The 23,991-nt window shown below is 46.3% G+C and overlaps 1 protein-coding gene across 1 annotated transcript; it reads left to right on the top strand.

The window, feature by feature from the left end:
• Window positions 1–737: 737 nt before the first annotated feature.
• On the top strand, window positions 738–23,106 carry GSG1L2 (GSG1 like 2). The gene is made up of 5 exons (XM_019013041.4): window positions 738–1,055; window positions 13,093–13,140; window positions 14,729–14,881; window positions 16,117–16,228; window positions 21,071–23,106. Exons 1-5 carry the CDS (start codon window positions 746–748, stop codon window positions 21,327–21,329), a joined length of 882 nt encoding a protein of 293 aa, XP_018868586.3. The 5' UTR covers window positions 738–745; the 3' UTR covers window positions 21,330–23,106.
• The last annotated feature ends 885 nt before the right edge of the window (window positions 23,107–23,991 follow it).

The following is a 23,991-nucleotide window of genomic DNA, read 5'->3' as shown; positions in this document are numbered from 1 at the left end:
CCCAACTACTTGGGAGGCTGAGGTAGAAGAATCACTTGAACCCAGGAAGTGGAGGTTGCAGTGAGCCAAGACGGTGCCACTGCACTCCAGCCTGGGCGACAGAGTGAAACTCTGTCTCAAAAAAAGAAAAAAAAAAGGTTGAGATGGTTAATTTCATGTTATGTGTGTTTTACCACAATTTAAAAACAATGCCCTCTGGCTGGGCGCGGTGGCTCACGCCTGTAGTCCCAGCACTTTGGGAGGCCGAGACAGGTGGATCACGAGGTCAGGAGATCGAGACCATCCTGGGCATCATGGTGAAACTTTCTCTCCACTAAAATACAAAAAATTATCCCAGCATGGTGGCATGCACCTGTGGTCCCAGCTACTTAGCAGGCTGAGGCAGTGGAATCGGTTGAACCCAGGAGGCAGAGGTTGAGGTGAGCCAAGATCATGCCACTGCACTCCAGCCTGGGCAACAAGAGAGAAACTCCATCTCAAAAAAACAAACAAAGAAAAAAAAAAAAAAACAATGCCCTCCCGCACACCTGCCTCCTGGGGAGAATGGCAGGGCCAGCACCCTTGACAGGAACGTGCCCCAGCTCTGTGCCTCTGGATGTGGTGTGGCAGCACATGCAATTCCCCAGGGGGACGTGAGAGGAGGCTGTGTGAGGATGCCAGATGGCAGAGCTGAGGGGCAGGTACCGTGACGAGGCAGGAGGAGGGGGCCCCACAGCTCATCCTGCCCCACGCACCTCACTCAGCCATGGACAGAGCCAAGCAGCAGCAGGCGCTGCTCCTCCTCCCCATCTGCCTCGCCCTCACCTTCTCCCTCACCGCCGTGGTCAGCAGCCACTGGTGTGAGGGGACCCGACGGGTGGTGAAGCCACTGTGCCAGGACCAGCCGGGAGGGCAGCACTGCATTCACTTCAAACGGGACAACAGCAGCAATGGCAGGATGGACAACAATAGCCAGGCTGTCCTGTACATTTGGGAGCTGGGTGATGACAAGTTCATTCAGCGGGGGTTCCATGTGGGGCTCTGGCAGTCCTGCGAGGAGAGCCTCAACGGTGAAGGTGAGCAAAGACTGTAGATTCTGGGGAAGACAGGTGCGGGATGGGGCAGGGGCTCTGGAGCCAGGCTGTCTGGGTTTGAATCCTGCAGATTCTGGGGGTAACAGGTGCGGGATGATGCAGGGGCTCTGGAGCCAGGCTGTCTGGGTTTGAATCCTTCATCTCCACTGATTGTCTAGGTATCCTTGAATAAGTCCCTTCACCTCTCTGAGCCTCAGTTTTCTCATCTGTAAAATGGGAATGATAGCAGTACTTACCTCCAAGAGTGATTGTAAAGATGAAATGACCAGATTCACATACAGAGCTTGCAACAGGGCCTGACACATTGCAAGTGTTTATTAAAATTAGTTTTTCTCGTTTGTTCTTGTCACTGAATCCCTGGTATTTAAAATCCTTTGGGAATGAAAGTTGGCCCTGACCCAACTCGAAGGTGCATCCCTGTTATTTCTCCTGCACTTGGAATGATCTTGGAGTGAATCTTTAAAAACAGAAGTGTTTTTACCTCTCAAAGAATTGAGGAGGGAGGAATTTGACTCTTCCATATTAGGCAGCCTGGCTGTAAGCCCACGTTCAGGGACAGAGTACTCTTCCCTTTCTGCTTGGGACGCAAAACCTCCAAGGCGGAAAAAGGAGGAATCCTCCCATCCCCATTTCTCTCCTGACCTCAGCTTATTACAGTCAATTTCTTGCACAGTTTTTTAACTTTTTCCAGAGTTTCTAATTGCCTTTCCTTTTTCCATTCTCATAGCATTTGATTTTTGTTCCTGAGGCCTAAGTAAAAGGCAACAAGAATGAATCCCCTGAGGCCCAGCCTGGTGGCTCATTCCTGTAATCCTAGCACTTTGGGAAGCTGAGACAGGAGAATCACTTGAGACCAGGAGTTAGAGACCAGCCTGGCAACATAGGCAACATAGTGAGACCTCTCTTTACAAAAGGGTTTTTAAAAAAATTAGCTGGGCATGGTGGGGTGTGCCTGTGGTCCCAGCTACTCTGGGAGGATCACTTGAGCCTGGGAGATTGAGGCTGCAGTGAGTCATCATCGTGTGACTGCCCTCCAGCCTGAATGATAGAGCGAGACCTGTCTCAAAGTAAAAAAAAAAAAAAAAAAAAGGAACACTCAGAGGTGCTGTATGTCCCTCCCCACCACCCTCTCTCCCAGTGGTGGCCACTGTGGGGCAGTACCCAGCCTGACTGACCCTCCCATGTCTCCAGGCCAGTGCCTGTGTCTTGTGCTTTAAGTGTGGTACAGACACTGCAATAGTGCCTGGAGCTAAGGCTATTTAGGGACCTCCCCAGTTCCTCGCTTCTCAGGGAGTGCTATCTTCCTATGAGTCTCTTCCCCACCTTCATGGACAGAGGCAAAAGTCTCAGGACCCTGCATCCTGGAGGATTTCCAAAACACTTCCAGAATTTTGGTTTGGAAACTGTATTCACCATACTTATAGGCAAATCGCTTGGGAAATTCCATCTCCTTTCCAAGTTCTCATATGAGGACTGCCTATAGTACTTCTGTTTCCACAGCTCTATATAGGCGTCACACCAGTTATCAAATGTATCACCCGAGGAACTTGTAAAAGAAATAGCCAGGTGCCCAGTCCTGGAGGTTCTAATTTAAGAGATCCGGGGTGGAGTCTAGAGGTCTGTATTCTTATTTTATTTTATTTTTTATTTTGAGACGGAATTTCCCTCTTGTTGCCCAGGCTGGATTGCAATGGCGCAATCTCAGCTCACTGCAACTTCCACCTCCTGGGTTTTAAGTGATTATCCTGCCTCAGCTTCCCCAGTAGCTGGGATTACAGGCATGAGCCACTGTGCCTGGCCAAAATTTTTTTTTAAAGAAAAAGAATACAGGCCAGGCGTGGTGGCTCACACCTGTAATCCCAGCATTTTGGAAGGCTGAGGCGGGCAGATCACCTGAGGTCAGGAGTTGGTGAAATACCATCTCTACTAAAAATACAAAAAAATAGCTGGGCATGGTGATGTGTGCCTGTAATCCCAGCTACTAGGGAGGCTGAGGCAGGAGAATCGCCTGATCCCGGGAGGCAGAGGTTGCAGTGAGCCGAGATGGTACCATTGCACTCCAGCCTGGGCAGCAAGAGCAAAACTCTGTCTCAAAAAACAAGCAAACAAAAAAAAGTTTTAACCAAGGTGATATTTACTCATAGACAAGAGATGAACTCATTTTGAAAAGCTACTAAGAAAAATCAACACTCCCTTGCCCCTTTCTTCTCCATAACTTAGTCCCACCCTTCAGGAGAAACCACAGTTAACTTAATTGTTTCTTCTAGTATTTTCTTCCATGTTCTCAAAAACTATGGTTACATAGCCATGGCTTCATCTTAGACATTACCTATTAACTTCCTGTTATAATAAATAGGATTTAACTCTCTCACACCACAACATCCCAGATACCCTCTGTCATCTTCCTAATAAAGTTATATCGCTGCCTTATTGAAATCAGTAAGCCAATAATATATTTTGACTCTATCAATATTGTTCATTATAGCATCAAAGTAGGTGCTGTGGTGATGTTTATTGCTGTGTTCAGCTTTTTGCTTTTTCTGGAGTTGCCCATTGCCTCTTCATTTCTGATTCTTATGGCACTGGTGTTTTATTCCACTCAACTCTATTTTATCTGGTGTTATTCATGTTTCTAATAAGCCCCCCTGGTGATTATGACACACACTAGAGTCAGAGGAGCCCACCTCAGTGTACATCAAAGACCTCTGGAAAGAAGGGAGTCAGCACAGTGCAGAGTGAATTCACTGACAGTCATTTCCTTGTCAGGCACAAGGCCAGGAGGATGGGAGGAGAGAAAGGTGAGTAAGCCCCAGTGCTGAGAGCAAGGATCCAGTGGGAGAGACCCACCTAAGGTACAAACGAACAAGGAAAAATATAATGGTTATAACAAGGATGCACCTATGATATGGAAATGGAAACGGGGGTGATAGAGTTTGGATAAAAAGTCATCCCCATTGTTAGAGGTGGAGGCTGGTGGGAGGTGATTGGATTGTGGAGGTGGATTTACCACGAATAGTTTAGCCCTGTTCTTTCGGTGCTGTCCTTGCAATAGTGAATGATTTCTCGTGGGATCTGGTCGTTGGAAAGGGCGTGGTGGCTCACACCTGTAATCCCAGCACTTTGGGAGGCCAAGGTGGGTGGATTGCCTGAGGTCAGGAGTTCGAGACCAGCCTGGCCAACCCGGTGAAACCCTGTCTCTACTAAAATACAAAAAAAAAAAAAAAATTTAGCTGTGTGTGGTGGTGTGCACCTGTAAACCCAGCTACTCGGAAGGCTGAGGCAGGAGAATCGCTAGAACTCAGGAGGCGGAGGTTGCAGTGAGCCGAGATCGCACCATTACACTCCAGCTTGGGCAACAAGAGCGAAACTCCATCTCAAAAACAAAACAAAACAAAACTAAAACTAAAACAAGAAAAGTGTGTGCCACCTTCCCCCTTCTTCTCTCTTGCTCCCACTCCCACTGTGTGATTGGCAGATTCCCCCTCTGCCCTCTGCTATGATTGGAAGTTTCCCCAGGCCTCACCAGAAGCTGAGCAGATGCCAGTGCTATGCTTCCCGAACAGCCTGCAGAACGGTGAGCCAATTAAAAGTTTTTTCTTTATAAACTACCCAGCCTCAGGTATTCCTTTATAGCAATGCAAGAACTGAGTTACACAGAAGGAGAGGTTATTTATAGCTCTAGGCATAGGGAGGACCTCATAAAGGAGGTGGCCACTGTGCCAGGCCCATAAGGCTATGATTTTAATAGATGGAGATTGGGGATGAGAACGTTCCAGGCAGGCAGAACTGAGTGAGCCAATGTCTGAGGCAGCATAACCCAGGTATTTGCATCAGAACACAAGGCAGGGGAGAGAAGGAATCCTTAAGTTCTTACAGAAGAACTTAGCTCACATGGCTTTTCCATGTCACCTGAGACAGCTTCTCCTTCCCTGCAACATAAGGTCTCTGTCACCCAAGCAGGAGGAACTGAGCAGACATTTCCTAAACAGAAAAGGCCTCATTGGGCCAGGTATGGTGGCTCACGCCTGTAATCTCAGCACTTTGTGAGGCTAAGGAGGGCAGGTCACTTGAGGTCGGGAGTTCAAGACCGGCCTGGCCAACATGGTGAAACCCCATGTCTACTAAAAATACAAAAATTAGCCGAGTGTGGTGGTGGGTGCCTGTAATTCCAGCTACTCAGGAGGCTGAGGCAGCAGACTCGCTTGAACCTGGGAGGCGGGGGTTGCAGTGATCCAAGATCGCACCACTGTACTCCAGCCTGGGCGACAGAGTGAGACTTCGAGGAAAAAAAAAAAAAAAGCCTCGTTGGAGAGAACTGGAAGCTTGCTAGTCATGATGTCAGGAGGAGCTAGGGCCAGAGTAGAACCTGAACTTGAAGACAGAGTTGGAAAATTAGACCAATGGGAGGGAGCTGCTTCATCAGTAACCAGGCAGCTGGCAGGGAAAATCCGCATGGGCTGGGCTTGAGGAAAGTGAGGAACTGGATATTCCGGCAGGAGTGGGAGCAGCTGCAACCTGGCTACCTGCATATGGCATGAGCCGTAGTCACACAAACACTACACAGGTAGATGGTAAAAATGTCCCAAGATTTCTGATAAAAAATTGTCACTCAGTTCGCGTGTGTACGTGTGTGTGTGTAACTCAGCGTGTGTGTGGTGGTGGTGGTGGCATCTTCTCAGCCTAAAACGAGCTGAAAGCGGGAGTGAGAGATGTGTGAGGCTCTTTCAGGTTCCTTCCTCTAGAGGAAGTCCCCTTGGCACTTCTGCAAACCCATAGAGTGTTTACTTCACACACACACACACAGAGACACACACACAGAGACACACACACAGATACACACACACAGATACACACACAGAGACACACACACACAGAGACACACACACAGATACACACACACACAGAGACACACACACAGATACACACACACACAGATACACACACAGATACACACAGACACACACACAGATACACACAGATACACACACACAGAGACACACACAGATACACACACACAGAGACACACACAGATACACACACACAGAGACACACACAGAGACACACACAGATACACACACACAGAGACACACACAGAGACACACACAGATACACACACACAGAGACACACACAGAGACACACACAGATACACACACAGAGACACACAGATACACACACACAGAGACACACACACAGATACACACACAGATACACACACAGAGACACACACAGAGACACACACAGATACACACACACATACACACACAGAGACACACACAGATACACACACACAGATACACACACACAGAGACACACAGAGACACACACACACAGAGACACACACACAGAGACACACACACAGAGACACACACAGAGACACACAGATACACACACAGACACACACAGATACACACACAGAGACACACACACAGAGACACACAGATACACACACAGACACACACAGATACACACACAGAGACACACACAGAGACACACAGATACACACACACAGATACACACACACAGATACACACACAGATACACACACACAGACACACACAGAGAGACACACACAGATACACACACACAGAGACACACACAGAGACACACACAGAGACACACAGATACACACACAGACACACACAGATACACACACAGAGACACACACACAGAGACACACAGATACACACACACAGATACACACACACAGATACACACACAGATACACACACACAGACACACACAGAGAGACACACACAGATACACACACACAGAGACACACACACAGATGCACACACAGACACACACAGAGACACACAGATACACACACAGATACACACACAGAGACACACACACAGATACACACAGAGACACACACACAGATACACAGACACACAGACACACATACACAGATACGCACACACACAGACACACACGCACACACACAGATACACACGCACACAGATACACACACAGACACACAGACACACACAGATACACAGACACACACACAGATACACACAGGCACACATACACAGATACGCACACACAGACACACACGCACACACAGACAGATACACACGCACACACACAGACACAGATACACACAGACACACATGCACACATACACAGACACGCACACACACACGCACCCACAGACACACACAGACACGCACACACAGACATGCAAAACAGACACACACAGACACACAGACACGCACACACACAGACACACACAGACACACAGACACGCACACACAGACACAGACATGCATGCACACACAGACACACACACGTGCACACAGAGACACGCACACACAAACACACAGACATGCACACACAGACAGGCACACACACAGACACACGCACACACACACATGCACATGCACACACACAGACACGGACGCAGACACAGACACACACGCACACAGAGACACATGCACACACACAGACACACACGCACACACACACAGACACAGACACACACGCACACACACACAGACACACACGCTTACGCGTGCACGTGCACATTTTTCTGGATCACACCACGGAAGGGTTTTTCCCATACTGTCAGGAGCACACACTGAATATAAAGAGAGTTAGTGTTCTCCATGATTCATGGACAACAGCAAGGAGAAACAAAGGATGTATTTCTTGACTTCTGTCGTTGTCCATTCTCTGTTGCTTAAAACAGAATACCAGAAACTAGGTAATTTATAAAGAAAAGAACTGTATTACTTACCATTACGGAGGCTGGGAAATCCACGGTCGAGGGAGCACATCTGGTGAGAGGCTTCTGGCTGGGGAGGACTCTTCACAGAGCCCCAGGGAGGTGCAGGGCAGCCCATGGCTGAGGGTGCTGAGCGTGCTAACATTCTAGCTCGGCCCTGTCCTCCTCTTCCTACAAAACCACTAGTCCAACTCCCCACGAGAACCCATTAATTCATGAATGGATTAATCCATTCACGAGAGCACAGCCTTCATGACTCGAGCATCTCTTAAAGCTCCCACCTCTCAATTCTGCCTCACTAGGGATTAAATTTCAACATGAGTTTGGGAGGGGACATTCAAACCATAGCAACCTCTTTCTGACTTCTATGCAACTATATTCTTGTATCAGGACAGAAAGAGCTCTTAATAAGTACCTCACTGGATGTCCTCAAATATTACTCCTCAGAGATGCCTTTTGAGATGCTCTTTGTAAAAGTAAAGAAAAAGTATCTTGAAGTCCAACAAACTGGAAAAGATTCCGTAATATGTTACACTTTCTTCTTAAAAATTAACAACGCACATTAGCACATCAAAATCTCTAAGAAGTCCCCCGATACAGGAATTTGTTTAACATTACATAGTCCAGTGTTTCCCCAAATTTATGGAGCATAGAAGAGATTTTTTTAATAAGGATTAATATTCTATAAGACTATTGTTTGGTGGAACGTGCTTTGGGAAAGGCTGACCTAGAACAATAGAGACATTTTACAGACGAGAAAACTGAGTTCCAGAGATGTAAGTGACCCATGACCCATGGAATCTCGCCTCACTGCAACCCCTGCCTCCGGGGTTCAAGCGATTCTCCTGCCTCAGCCTCCTGAGTAGTTGGGATTACAGGCGCATGCCACCACACCCAGCTATTTTTTTCTGTATTTTTAGTAGAGACGGGGTCTCACCATGTTGGCCAAGTATGGTCTCGATCTCCTGACTTCGTGATCCGCCCACCTCGGCCTCCCAAAGTGCTGGGATTACAGGCGCGAGCCACCGCACCCAGCCACCTGAAGTGCTATTTTAAGACATCCTCTGCCCAAGCCACCTCCAAGAACTCTATCCTTTCTCCCCAGTGCCTAGGATGTCTTTAAAGGGAACCCACACCTTTGATCCCACAATCTGAAATGACAGTTCCTGGCCCAGGCAGCACTTACACGAAATGTTCTTTTCCTTAGGTGAGTTTGTGAATCCACAAAATGTGTGGATTTTAGATTCTATGCTGTTCTGCTAAACTAAAAAAGTTCAGGACAGAGGGACCCAGGCACCCCATAAAGGATAGGGGCGGAGTGGGGGCCGGTGGAGAACAAAATGACAGAGGATGTCAGAGTCAGGCACGGAGGGATCGGACGCCACTTCCTCGGGCTGGCTTGCTGTCCTGCTTGGCTGCTGAAGCACACACGCTATGTAACACCTGCCTCCTTGGCTTCATGGGATTTATAAAGATTTTTTCTTTTAATCCTTCTGGCTTTATTCAAAAGGAACACCATTTCTAAGGATTCGTATTCATCAAAGGGGTCACTAGGCTCTGACTCTGGGCCCAAGCTGAACTCACCCGTCTAAGCTATTCTGAATTCTCTTAATCTCCTTGGCTGGCCTCCACCTTCTCTTTGCCCAGCCCTGGCTCTGTGCTGGCCTCATCTCTATTCCTGGTGGGAAAGGCAGTTCTCTTTAGAAGACAAGTTAGACCTTCACTTCTCCGTGCATTAGGTAGAAAGACAAGAAGCGATTCAGAAAAGGCCTCTGAGTCTTAGGTAAGAAACTCCGGTTTTTAATTCTTGACTCTACCAATTCATGTGAGCCTGGTCTCCTCCAGGTCCGTAAAATTGAGATCATTGTACTTGTCTTTATTAATAACTCAACACTCAAAACAGTGGAAAGGCCAGGCGTGGTGTCTCACGCTTGTAATCCCAGCACTTTGGGAGGCCGAGGCGGGCAGATCACGAGGTCAGGAGTTTGAGATCAGCCTGGCCAACATGGTGAAACCCTGTCTCTACTAAAAATACAAAAATTAGCTGGGCATAGTGGCGGGTGCCTGTAATCCCAGCTACTCGGGAGGCTGAGGCAGGAGAATCGCTTGAACCCGGGAGGCAGAGGTTGCAGTGAGCCAAGATCATGCCGTTGCACTCCAGCCCTGGTGACAGAGCGAGTCTCCGTCAAAAAAAAAGAAAACACTGTGGAATGCAGTTCACAAAATACTTTCACAACTTTCTCACTGGAGACTTTTCATTAGACCCATTTTGCAGATGAGGAAAGTGAGGCTCAGAGAGGCCAGGAAACTTGCGATGATGACTGACCGTGGCAGAAACAGGCAGAGATGCCAGGCGTTGTGGATGTAAATGCCACACATTGCCCATGGTATTCATCTGCTGCCAACATGCTGGCCTGACTCGCCAGGGTATGGTTGGGATCGGATGAGGCGACGTGAGAGAAGGCTCTGCATCAGCCCCCAAGTTCTCCGAGAGAGAGCAGGGTGTGAGGACTGAGGTGTTTCCAGTGCTTTGGGGACATCCTTGGTAGAACCGGCGAGGCTCAGATGAATTGTTTCCTCTGTGACCGTGATACTGCTGCTGACATCAGGAGAAGTGTCCAATCACATTAATCCAAAGTGACTTAATTCAAAGGCTGCAGAGGCCGCTGTGGCTGCCCATGGACTGACAGGTCCCTGATCCTGTTGCCCTCAGCCCCAGGCTGTGTAAATATTCTCCTTCGGGCCCTCTGAGATGGACAATCATGTGACGCACGAATCCCTGGCTGCGCATTCGAGTCAGAAAACTTCCCAGTGGAGAAGCTCCAGGAAATGGTTACATCATCACCCCAACCTGAGTTTCTCTTCTCCCTATAGCTCAGTAGAGGGGTGATGCAGAAGTGTGAAGGAATGAGGCCCACGGGCACTTGGAATTTCACGAGGATGGGCATGGCAAATGTTAAGGTTTATAAGCATTAGACATGCACTGCCAGAAGCGTATGCTTGCACACATATCATCCTTCCCATGTGCTGTGACTGGATATTTGTGTCCCCTCCCCAGGTTCATATGCTGAAACCCTAACCCCAGTGTAATGGTATTAGGAGGTGGGGGCCTTTGCGTGGTGATTAGGTCATGAGGGTGGAGCCCTCACGTATGGAATTAGTGCCCTTATAAGAAGAGGCTAGAGACCAAGCCAGATCTCTTTCTGCCGTGCGAGGTTACTACAAAAAGCTGTCTGCTGGCCAGGCATGGTGGCCCATGCCTCTTATCCTAACACTTTGGGAGGCTGAGGTGGGCAGATTGCTTGAGCCCAGGAGTTATAGTGAGACTCCACCTCTACCAAAAAAAAAAAAAAAGTTAGCCAGGTGTGGTGGCGTGCACCTCTAGTCCCAGCTACTTGGGAAATTGAGATGGGAGGATCACTTGAGCCCAGGAGATTTTGGCTGCAGTGAGCCGTGATCCACTGCACTCCAGCCTGGGTGACAGAGCAAGACCCTGTCTCAAAAAATAAAAAAAATAAAAGAAGCTCTCTGCACCTGGAAGAGGGCCCTCACCAGAACCCCACCATGCAGGCATCTCAGACTTCCAGGCTCCAGATCTGAAAAGCTGTTCCTGTTGTTGATAAACCACCCCATCTATGGTAATTTGTTACAGAAGTCTACAGATGCTCCCTAAACTCCCTCTGTTCCTGGAATCTTCCAGCAATGGTAGGTGGCATGAACCTTGCCCTTGGGGTTGCTTAGAGTCTGGAAATAAATAATAGTTCATGCTAACCACTGCAAAAATGCTCTAATAGAACTCATTATATTCTAATAAGATTTAAATGTGTATGAACTGTGATAGAAGTTTCCTAAGTATTGTTTCATGTAATCTTCAAAGCAAGGCTAAGGTGGGGACTATTGGATAAGTGATAAGTGATAAGTGATAAGTGACTATTGGATGGTGATAAGAATGCCATTCCTTTGAAGAGTCAATGGGAAAAAAACATGCTCTGCTTCAGCTCCCACCAGGATCAGACTGGGGGCGGCTCCCTTGTCTCAGGCATCTTTGCACCCCCGGCACCTTTCCTTGATTGCATTAAGTCAGTGATGTAGCGGGACAGCGCTGGGCCCGGGTTCTGCAGCCCTGAGCTCTAACACGGAAACTGCCTCTACCTACGCTGTCTTGAGCAAGTCACTTTCCCTCAGAGGCCCTTGAACGCACTCCTGTAAACTGCGTGGGGATGAACCAGATGATTTCCCAGGCTCCTCCCACTCGACAGTCTATGATTCTATTTTGGGCTGACGTGTTAGTAGAGAGAGTGCAGGACACTCAGCTGGGACAGGACCCCAGAGGGTGACTTGCCATTGTCTCAATCTTCCATCTGTCACCCACTAAACCAGAATTTGGTTACATCTTCACACCAAGTGGATATCCATGGACTTAGAATTTTAAATGGAACTGCATATGTAAGGCTGTGGCTCAAGATTTTTCACCTGATGTGTGCAACCTGACAGATGACACTCACATACAAAGAGTATCTATCCCCCTGGAGCACATAAATGAGTCTGGTGGCGGCTTCTGCCCAATACCTGGTACACACACAACGATTCCTCCCTTTCATAGTCAAGAAATCATGATGGAATGCAAGCGAATGCGTGACTCACCTGCTGAGTCTTAGTAACAGACATGGCTCTGAATCTGCTCTCACTCATTTAAAAATAAATTGCGAACTTTGATCATTTCCCTTCAACAAGAAGCCAATTATTTTAGATTCATACCATAATGAATGCTATTTCCAAAGCTGAGAATCCCTGGTCTAAGACTTGCAGTATTAGTCCAGATAGGATAGGTTAGGCTGCAATAACAAACAACCCCCCAAATTCCAGTGCTTTAAACCGACACATTTATTTTTAGCTCATTCTGTATAGACTTTTCAGGTTGGCAAGGGGTCTGTCCTCATTGTAGCTATTCAGGGACCCAGGCTGATGGAGACTCCCTCTTGACATGGGCCTCTGGGATTACAGAGCAAGGGAACAAGAACCAAGGGAAAAGACACTGGCTCTTAAAGCTGCTCAGATCCATCTCATTTTTGCTCCCAGTTCATTGGTCAAAGAGTGTTACGTGGCCAAGCCAGAGTCCAATAGGGTGGATTATATCAGGCTCCCACACAGAGGAGCAGCTCATGTCCCTGAGCAGTAAAGCAGTCTGCACACTCCCCATTCCTCATCCAGTTAAGGGGCTAGAAATTCACCATTTGCCCTCTGGTTGTGAAGTGTAACCCACTTCTGGATGCATTCTCTTTATCTTTCAGATGAAAAGTGTAGGAGTTTCTGGAGTGTAGTGCCAGCTGAAGAACAAGGTAAATACCTTACTCACACTCTGCCCACTAGCACTCCTCATAGCTTGGACTATTTTTATAGTTTTATTGGAAATAGGGGAAATGATGAGGGAGTCATTGATGATTTTTCCATGAAGTCCAGCCCAAAAGCTAGAACCACAGGCTCTCTTCCTGTGCCCTATAGCCAGTGGTGTGCTGGCAAATGTTTAACAGCCAACTTTGTAGGGTGGATGGGAAGCCCTGATTGGCAGCACTGGCCGGGTTCCATGGTGTAAATATTCCCACCATAGCCAATTTCAATTGCAAGATGAATGCAGCTCTCAGTTGCAAGATGAACACAGAGCTGTGAGATAAGCTTCAGCACACCACTGCCTAGAGCAGTTTTTTCTTCTCTCTAAAGCTCCCTAACACTCAGTATCTTTGTAATTACTTTCTTAGTGTCTGTTCTCCCAGCTGGAGTAGAGGTTTTGTGAAGGCATGGATCATGTCTATTCATTGCTGTGTCTCCATTACCTAACTTGCCTTAGAGGAGTCCTTTCGCAAAGATGAATTTCCTTTTCTGTCCCTTTTCTCCATTGCTCTCCACTGGCAACAGAGTTCCTTGAAGCCACAGGTGGGATCCTCTCCAGGAAGTAAACAAGTGGCTTCCACAGAAACAAATGAGGTTTTGGTACCTGCAGACAGGACTCTCCAACTCACAGACCCTCCACCCCCATGTTTGTGTAACTTTTTCTTGCAAAAGGCAAAGATGATATCTTCTGGTAAAATCAAAACATCATGGTGAGAGGCGAGGCTAGCTGGACTTCCTGGGTCAAGTGGGGAGTTGGGGAACTTTTCTGTCTTACAAGAGGTTTGTAAAACGCACCAATCAGGAACTTTTCTGTCTTAAAGAGGTTTGTAAAACACACCAATCAGCACTCTGTAAAGCGCGCCAATCAGCGCTCTGTAAAACGCACCAATCAGCACTCTGTAAAATGCACCAATCAGCAGAATTCTAAAAGTAGCCAATAGCAGGGAGGATTGGAAAAAGGGCACTCTGATAGGACAGAAACGGAACATGGGAGGGGCCAATAAGGGGATAAAAGCTGGCCACCCCAGCCCGCCACAGCCACCCTCTCAGGTCCCCTTCCGTGGTTTGGAGGCTTCGTCCTTTCGCTCTTCACAATAAAGCTTGCTACCACTCGCTCTTTGGGTCTGTGCCACTTTTAAGAGCTGTAACACTCACCACGAAGGTCTGTGGCTTGGTTCTTGAAGTCAGCCAGACCATGAACCCACCAGCAGGAACCAACTCCAGACACAATGGTAGTTTTTGAGCTAGGGCATGGAGACCCCCAGCACCACTCATATCCTCACAGCAGGGTTTTGCTTAGTTTCCCCACCCCCACCCCACCGCCCGTTCAGCTACGGGCAATCCCTACGACCGTCTCTTTCAGCCCTGAGGAGTGCCTTTCCATTGCCAGCTAAGATTCATCAGAGGCATCTGTGATTTTCACTCCAGCGTGTCTGTTTTTCATGTTTTGTTTAGAAGTGAACTAAATCAAAGGATTGAACATTTTAGTATTTCTGAATTAGAAATGTCCAGCGTTTCCAACATCCTGTTCTTTGGCAGGTGTTTTGTGGCTGTCCATCGGGGGCGAGGTCCTGGATATCGTTCTGATACTGACAAGCGCCATCCTCCTGGGCTCCAGAGTGAGTTGTCGCAGCCCTGGGTTCGACTGGCTCAGGGTAGATGCCTTGGTAGCCATCTTCATGGTGCTGGCAGGTACTTTCCAACAGCATCCTTGGAACAGGCTGCCCCAGAGGGAAAGCAGAGTGTCAGACTGGACATGCTCATTACCAAAGAACAGGCTGGCTCTTTCCCATCAATGGCCATTTGAGCAGGGCAGGTGGTCCCCTGGATAAGTCACCAATGAATTCCATTGGCTGGAGACAATATTCTTAGGGTGACAGATGAAAAGGAGCTAGGCACAGATAGAAAGTGAAATGTATCCGTTTGTATTTGTCACAACCAGGGAAGAGGGTGCCCTGGCTCTGACAGCTGACATCACTTCACTGAAAGCAGTACTTAGGCATGAGTCTGTGGAGGGATCCTGCTCAGGTGCAGACGTCTCCTTAATGGGTGTATGACCTCAGGCAAGTTACTGCTCTAAGACAGAACACTATAATGTATCTCAAGACACTTTGGCGATGACTAAATAAGAGTGCACCTAGTATAGAAGAAGTAATACATGGTAGTTTTAAAAAAAGTATCAACATTTGGTACAAATATTCCATAAAAATAAAGAACTCCTTTTTTTTTAGATCTACTTCTGTGTTCTCCAAGCAACTTTTAAAGCCACTTAATCGGGTCTCCTAAGTGGGCCTTTCCAGGGAGAAAGAACCCTGAACAAATGACTTCCTTTAGTCCTCAAACTGGATATGAAAAGTTACTCATGTTAAGTTCATCATGTAGCAGGCCAATTTGTACATCATTGTTGTGCTTGATAAGTGTAATGCATCTTTCCTAAGTCCTTTTTTTAAAGTCCCTTTTAATTATTTTATTTTACTTATTTTGGGACGTATTTATTTACTTGGAACCTCTCAATCAGAGGTCCCCCCAGGGTGGTCTCAAACCCCTGAGCTTAAGCAATCCTCCCTCCTCAGCCTCCCGAGTACCTGGGATTACAGGTGCATGCCACCATGCCTACCTCCCTCAAGTCTTATCCTCAGTGAATGGGATGATAAAATCCAATTTCTGATCTTCTTAGGAAGGAACCAGGCCATGGAGACTCCTACCCAGGTTCTGACAGGTCCTCCCTGATTGTGTCTTTCCGGATGTCTCTTCAGTTTCAATTGTGGGAAAGAGATGTCCGGCGGAATGTTTAAGGATGAATACATGCAGATACATCAAAAGGACTTTATGAATGCTAGAGAGCTCCTTACAGCCAACTCACACCGCGTAGAGTTCTTCCATCATGTGTCTTCTTAGCTGTGACTCACAGAGCTTTCCTTGCGCAGGGCTTCTAGGCATGGTGGCCCACATGATGTACACAACCATTTTTCAAATCACTGTGAACCTTGGACCAGAAGATTGGAAGCCTCAGACCTGGGACTATGGCTGGTCATATTGGTAAGTTGCTTGGTCATGGTGCTGAAGTCCTGGAGGATCAGGAGAGATGCACATAAACATACACATGTTTTGTAGGATGACCAACCTTGGTCATAGTGCTGGCATCTACCAGTATTGTGACTTTGGGTTAATTCTGTGACCCATCTGTAGCCCAATTCCCTCATCGATAAAGTGAGGATACCTGCCTCAAATGTTTGTATAGGGATTTAAAGAGATTATGTTTATAAAACTCTTTGCACATAGTAAAGTCCCCGAGAAATTGAGACATTGTTGATGATCAGTTCTTAAACACAGTGTGGGAGGAAGTGTCTTGATCTATAACTCCTAATAAATACTTCAACTGGGGGAGACCCAGCCCCTGTTTCTAATGCAAAGACAAGGTCATGACATGGGAGTTCTGTCTCTAACTGACTCCACCATATTATCCAAGACCACAGGGGTTCTCTTTGATGTGGACCTCTGAAGCATATCGTATCTTAAAAATAGATATACATAACTTACATTTTCATCTTATATAACAACCTCTTATGTTACTTTCCTCTTTGTAAAACACATAACACGTTCAGGGCTCACTCCCTCATCCTACTATTCTAGGATTCAGTGAACGCATGTGTGTTACTGTGAGCCATATGCTTCGTGAGTTGTTAGAGTCTGAACTTTTCTTAGTCTTCGTCTTCCCAGTCTGAAGATGTTAATTTTTACAAATGTTTCTCTGGGCACCTGTCCCTCCACCTGATTGTCACTTAGCTACCCCCCTTTGAATTAGTGCTATTGGTTCTGAGGGGCTATCACTGGCACCTTACACAGTTGAGAGTGTAGTTGCAGCAGGGCTCAGATGAATTGTAGGTGGGTTCTCAACCGTGGCCAATTTGTACTGCCCTCCTTTTGCTATGGATAGAAGCAAATTCCAAACACTAAAGGAGCCTGAAGAATGGTCTGTTTGTTTCCAATATCATTTTGTTTTGTTTTTGTTTTCTATGACTTTCAATTACTTAATTTTTAGCAAAAGAAGTATATGTAAACGGTTGTTAAAAATCAAATAGTACTAAGCGTAACAATCTATCAATTCCATTCTCTCCCTGTGCCACCCTTCTGATACCCACCAAGTTCATTCTGTTTGTGCTTAGTAAACCGGTTACTGTGATGATGGGTCTTACAAAAGATTTATTCACAGGGCAGATAAAACATTTATTCACAGGGCAGCCCAATAAGGAGGTGGGAGAACAGCTCTCAAAGCCTGCCTGAAGATAAGACTTAGGGATATTTATGGGTTAGAGAAGCAGGGTGCTCTAAGGCAAGAGGAAAGGTGATTGGCAATGGGGAAAAATAAAGTCACTAGTGATCTGTGCAAGCATAGTCAGGGTTCATGGCTCTTCACAGGATGCATATTCAGAAAATGGTAGCATTAGCATGTTCTAAGGGTAGAGTTTTTGGCTTTCTGACATCAAAAGGCCACCTCTCAGGCACTTGCACAGGATCAGCTGAAGGATCAGTGGTCTCAACCAGTTTGAACTGGATAGGAGCTGCCCCAAGTTCCTGAAAAACAAGCAGCCATTACCATGGTGACGTGTACATCAGAAATGTCATCTGTAAGGAAGCCAGGAGTTTAGTGGCGTGGCTTTTAGCTATATGGGGACGAAAGAAAGCAAGCAACCAAAAGCAAGCAGGGCAGGTTAGGTTTGGTGGACCTAACCAGATTAGCTTCTCAGTTTCACTTCCAAACCCCCAAAGCCCTCGGTCTTCCTGCCCTGTTCCAGGCTCGTTGCAGTCTAGAGCTATCATCATGAGACTTCCCTGAGCCACTCCCTTATCCTGGAATGCTATTTCTTAGGTCCCATTGAATTATCTTATTTAGTTTACCTTTTCTGGGAGTACATCCTTCAGCAGCTTCCTAAGAAAGGATCCAATGAGAGATAAATTATTTTACTCCTTTCATGCCTGGAAATTCAATACTCCATACTTGATCGATCGTTTGGCACAGTGCAGAATTCTCTGCCGGAAATCATTTTCCCAAAGAATTTTGATGGCTGTACTCCATCCTCTTCCAGCATTCATAGTTTCTGTCAAGAGTCCAGCACGATTCTGATTCATGTGCCTTTGTAGGTGGCCTGTTATTTTCTTCTCTTTATGACCAATGTTCTGAAATGCCATAATGATGTCCTTTGGCGAGGATCCTCTTTTCTCCACATTCATCCTTCATCTATGTGCTTGGGGTGGGGGTGGGGAGCCTTTAATCTGAATATTCATGTCCTGGAATTATGGTGATTTTTGTATTTGTATTATTTCTTTGATTATTTCCTTTTGTCAGTTTTTTGTTCTCCTTTTAGAAAACACTTGTTAGTTAGATATTAGGTCTTTTGGGTTTATTATTCAAGGATCTTATTACTTTCTTTATATTTTGTTTCCCTTTTTATTATATTTTCTGAAAATTTTTCTCTACTTGTCTTCCAGCCTTTCTACTGAATTCTTATTTTGGACTTATTTTAATTTTCCAAGCTCTTCCTTGTTTTCCAGCTGTTCCTTTTTCATAATATCCTGATCTTGCTTTATTGATACAGCATCTTCTTTTCTCATATTCCTCTGAGGATATTAATCGAAGGGTTTGGTTTTTGTTGCTGTTTTCTTTTGTTCCTTGTGTTATCTCTTTCCTTTAGAATTCTTTCCCCTCCCTGCTTTGTTGTTGGACCTTTCCCCCAAACGTTGGCATCTTTGATTGTCAAGGATAATTGGAAGCTCTGGAGCAGGGTTGGTATTTATCTACTGGTAGGCTCTTTTGTTGTTGTTTTGGCATGTGATTGGGTATGGCACCATCTATTTTATCTTGGAATTCCACTCCACAAAAACACACACAAATATCGGTTTGTAGAGGTTCTTTCCACAACCTGTCAGTGTCTTCAGAAGGGAATCATCCAATATCCGCAGGAAGTGGAGTTAAGCTCACATGCCTGGCTGATAATTTCTGAGGTTAGGCATAGGAAAGGGCTGGACAGCTTCCCACTCCTGTGTAGATTTCCATACAATCCCATTTTCAGACCAGCCCCCTTCCCTGCCTTCCAGTGGGCCTGCTGTCTCTGAATCCGGAGCCTTTCCTTCCGTTCACCTTCTCCAGAGAATAAAACTTTGCTCTTCTGGGGGAAAGGGAGGTGGGATGGAGTGTTTGTGGTAAGGAGGAGACTGGGGAAAGGGCTGCATTTTTTGTGCCGTATTTGTGCCTCAAGGTTCTGCACCTCTCAAGGATTCAGCAGTGCTGATATAACAGGCATCCTTCTTGTCTTGTGGGTGGCCCTCATTGCAGACACTTTCTGTGTCGCATCCCTCACTCCATAAATTAGTCATCCCTCTCCCAGCCGTTTCCGTACTCTCATGTCTCCTCTCCAATTCTCCTTGTCCTTGTGTGTTCACACTAGTACACATCCCTTTACTCTCGTTTCAGTGGGGGTGTGGAGAGATGCAATGAGTTTCTGCCCTCATTTAAACCAAAATAATCACCTACTTAATGAAAACACGAAGCAAGACCAGGCCCAATCCAGAACCTTGACATGTGTCCTTGGTTAACCGAGTCCACAGCATCAGGAGGCAGCAAAGTATCGCAAGTCAGCCAGCAGTACCTGGACTCACAGGGTTTGCAGCCGCATCCAGGATGTCCCACTTTCTAAATGGTGGTCGTGGACAAGTTGCTTAACTTCTGTGTCTCAGTTTCCTCATCTGTAAAATGGAGATAATTATAGTGCCTCCATCAGGGGGTCGCTGTGAGGTGTTCAGTTAGATAATCTGGTGCCCATCACAGCACGTGGCATACATACAAGACTGTTTATTATTGTTAATCTTATTATTATCCATTGGGAAGTGTCTCTGGTTAACCCTACATTTTGCTTTTCTTCTCTAGGTTGTTCTTTGTCCACCACACAGCCCTTCTCTTTATCTCATAATAATGCAAACATTTGAACACCCTTTGGTATAAAGCAGATGCTAATTACCATATTCCCAACACAGTGCTGGGTTCTGTGAAGGATGAAAAGTGTAGCCCATCATCTCAGTATGCAACAGGCTTACAGCCTGGGTGGGGATATAAGAATAATGATGCTGGCCGGGCGCGGTGGCTCATGTCTGTGATCCCAGCACTGTGGAAGGCCAAGGCGGGCGGATCACCTGAGGTCAGGAGGTCAAGACCAGCCTGGCCAACATGGTGAAGCCCTGTCTCTACTAAAAATACAAAAATTAGCCGGGTGTGGTAGCGCATGCCTGTGGTCCCAGCTACTTGGGAGGCTGAGGCAGGAGAATTGCTTGAACCGGGAGGCAGAGGTTGCAGTGAGCCAAGATCATGCCATTGCACTCCACCCTGGGTGACAGAGAGGGACTCTGTCTCAAAAAAAAAAAAAAAAAAAAGTAATGACACCAATGCCACTGTCCTGGGTTAGAGCCAACAGCAGCAATAATCTGTAAACTTCTATGCAGCAGATGCTATACTAAGTATTAATACTTCCCACACATTCACTCATTGAATTCCTCACAGCCACCCTGGTGGCAGCATTAATATTATTCCAGCTTTGCAGATGAGGGAACTGATTCAAAGAGGTAAAGCAACCAGCTCAAGGTCACATGGTTAATACAAGGTGGGGCCACGATGCAAAGCCAGCACAGTGACTCCAGAATCCATTCTCTTAACCCTTGGGCTAAACAATACGTTGACTAGACTCTGGGATTTGTGATCCAAAATGCAGGTCCAAATTGAGTAGAACGAGGAGCTGTTGTTTTCTCCAGATTGACCCCCAATCTGGAGAAAACAGGAAGTCCTGGAATCACAGCCCTCAGCCCTTTCCTAATGGTGCCTTCTGTTGACAGCCTTGCCTGGGGTTCTTTCGCCCTCTGCCTGGCTGTGTCGGTCACGGCCATGAGCAGGTTCACGGCAGCCCGCCTGGAATTCACCGAGAAGCAGCAGGCACAGAACGGCAGTCGGCACTCTCAACACAGCTTCCTGGAACCCGAGGCTTCGGAGAGCATTTGGAAAACAGGAGCTGCTCCTTGCCCTGCTGAACAAGCCTTCAGGAATGTTTCTGGACACCTCCCACCAGGCGCCCCAGGCAAGGTGTCCATATGCTAGCCAGTGTCCATGGCTGCCACATCTGCACAGGCAAACAAGCCAGGCACTGACACTCACAATGTACACCCTGCCTCTGGGTTGGACTTCAGGAGATTGTTGTCCAGGGAAAGCTTCCATCCCCACCCCTCCACATCTCACTTTTTACTAAACACCTTTGGCTTTAGCCTTTGATTCCTGTTAAAATGCCAGTACCTTGAAGTGAGATAATGCTTACTGAAGATATCAACCATTGACACTCTAGTATGAAAGAGAGCTTCTTAATGACAGTGAATTTGATAAGGATACCAAAGAAACAGGGAGGATGCCAGTACTAAGTGAAGAGAAGTTGAAGAAAGAGGAAAGCAAGTCTTTTTAACTACAAGGTAGGCAAAACGTGTTGTCCGCATAGGTTTGTTGACAGAAAAATCCGGAAAATGTTTTCTCCTAATTGACACACACAATAAAGTATGTGTGGCTACGTCATACTTTCTTTTTCATTTGAATCAAGAAGACAGAAATTTCAAAATATGTTTCCTGTTATTTTTTAAAATATTTTTTCTTGGAAATTTTGTGTTTCTACTCATAGTAAAATCAGTTTGGAAGGACGGTCGAATGATAGAAATGAAAACACAGTCAAATGGAATGACATCTTATCTTAGTTTAAGTGGAACACATGTTTGAGTTGTTCTGCTTAAATTAAATCGCCAGCCACTTTTACTTCTAAAAATAAACGTTACCAAACATGCAGGTCTTGTTGGAGGCAGTGGTGGACTGCAGGATTCCTAATACAGTCATCTGCAATATTGTATCAATTCATCCCATGTCCAGCTACCGTGTTATTCAGGCCACAGGTTGTTCCACACATAATTTGATTTTTTGAAAAAAGAAAGGGGGTGGGCGTAGTGGCTCATGCCTGTAATCCCAGCACTTTGTGAGGCCGAGGTAGACAGATCACTTGAGGTCGGGAGTTCGAGACCAGCCTGGCCAACATGGTGAAACCCTGTCTCTACTAAAAAAAAAAAAAACATCAAAAATAGCCAAGCATGGTGGCATATGTCTGTAATCCCAGCTACTCAGGAGGCTGAGGCAGGGAAATCGCTTGAACCTGGGAGGTGGAGGTTGCAGTGAGCAGAGATCGCGCCATTGCACTCCAGCCTGGGCAATAGAGTGAGACCCTGTCTCAAAAAAAAGAAAAAGAAAAAGAAAAGAAAGGGACTGCAAACTCTAACAACCTTCAATATGTCCTTGCTCAGATCCATTTTAAAAATTATATTCATGTGTTTTGTAAACATGTCATTTCTGGGAAAAAATCCAATAAAAATCTGTTTATGCTGAACTGTAACACTTATACTGTCATAAAAAAAATGAAAAACAAAATGCAGCTACCTTCGTGTTTGCGGCTCAAGGTGAGCACCTGCCTGACAAACGCTGCTTCTGGAATTTTGTGTTTCATTGCGCTAAGCATATATGAAGAGATAGACAATGGATTCTTGCTGGAATAAGCCCAACCCAGAGAATGTCTGCTGGGGTTCCCTGGACCATGTGCTCACCTAGAGCAGAAGAGTTTGTACCCACAAGCCTCTGCCCTTTGCAGTGTGCAGGTTCTTTCATGTGGTTTTTCATCCCAATGTATTCATGTAGGCAGGTCCTGTGTGACTGTCACAATATCAAGTCAAAGTCTCATCTTACAGGGAATGAAATACACTGGAGAGAGACTTCACTGAATTCGCTGTTGTGAAAAACACCTGTGAACACTGTGGCTGAGGATGCCAAGGAAGAAATAAACTTTTAAAAACTATTTGGACAGGTTTTTACTTTTATTTATTTATTTTCTTTATCAATTTTTATTTTAGGTTCAGAGTGGGGGTACATGTGCAGGTTTGTTACATGGGTAAATAAATAAATTTTTTGCTGGGCATTGTGGCTCACACCTGTAGTCGCAGCACTTTGGGAGGCCCAGGCAGGTGGATCACTCGAGGTCAGGAGTTCGAGACCAGCCTGGCCAACATGGTGAAACCCCATCTCTACTAAAAATACAAAAAATCAGCCAGGTGTGGTGGCAGATACCTGTAATTCCACCTACTCGGGAGGCTGAGGCAGGAGAATAGGTTAAACCCGGGAGGCGGAGGTTGCATGGAGTCAAGATCGCGCCCCTGCACTCTAGCCTAGGCAACAAAAGGAAAACTGTGGAAAAAAAAAAAAGAGAGGGAGAGAGGAAGGAAGGAAGGATGGAAGGAAGGAAGGAAGGAAAGAAAAGGAATTTTTGGAGCCATGTGAGGGCAGCTGGCATCATCAGATGATACACTTGGCCTCTGGAGAAGAAAGCCAGTGGTCAGTCAGACACCAGGGCAGGACAGAAGGCAACTGGTCACTGAGGCTCAAGTCAAAAACCATTCTTTGCTACATCCTCTGAGCTCACAAGGCACTTTGCTTCCTTATAAATGTTTTAAATGTCAATTTTATCGAAGTATAACACACGGAGAGAAAAGTACACAAATCACAAGTGTACAGCTTCATAAATGTTTAGAAAGTGAACACGCCCAGGTATCCGCGCTCCACCTCAAGAAACAGAAGCAAGGCGCCTCATTTCATCTATCTGTGCTGCAATACACACCCAGTTGGATCTTCATCTGGTATAATGAAATCATCTCTTTTCATCTTTCTCCCCCTCATACATGCTACA

The sequence above is a fragment of the Gorilla gorilla genome, chromosome 19 (assembly GCF_029281585.2).
Source record: "Gorilla gorilla gorilla isolate KB3781 chromosome 19, NHGRI_mGorGor1-v2.1_pri, whole genome shotgun sequence".
NCBI classification, from domain to species: domain Eukaryota; kingdom Metazoa; phylum Chordata; class Mammalia; order Primates; family Hominidae; genus Gorilla; species Gorilla gorilla.
This window is presented reverse-complemented; position numbering and strand designations above follow the sequence as displayed.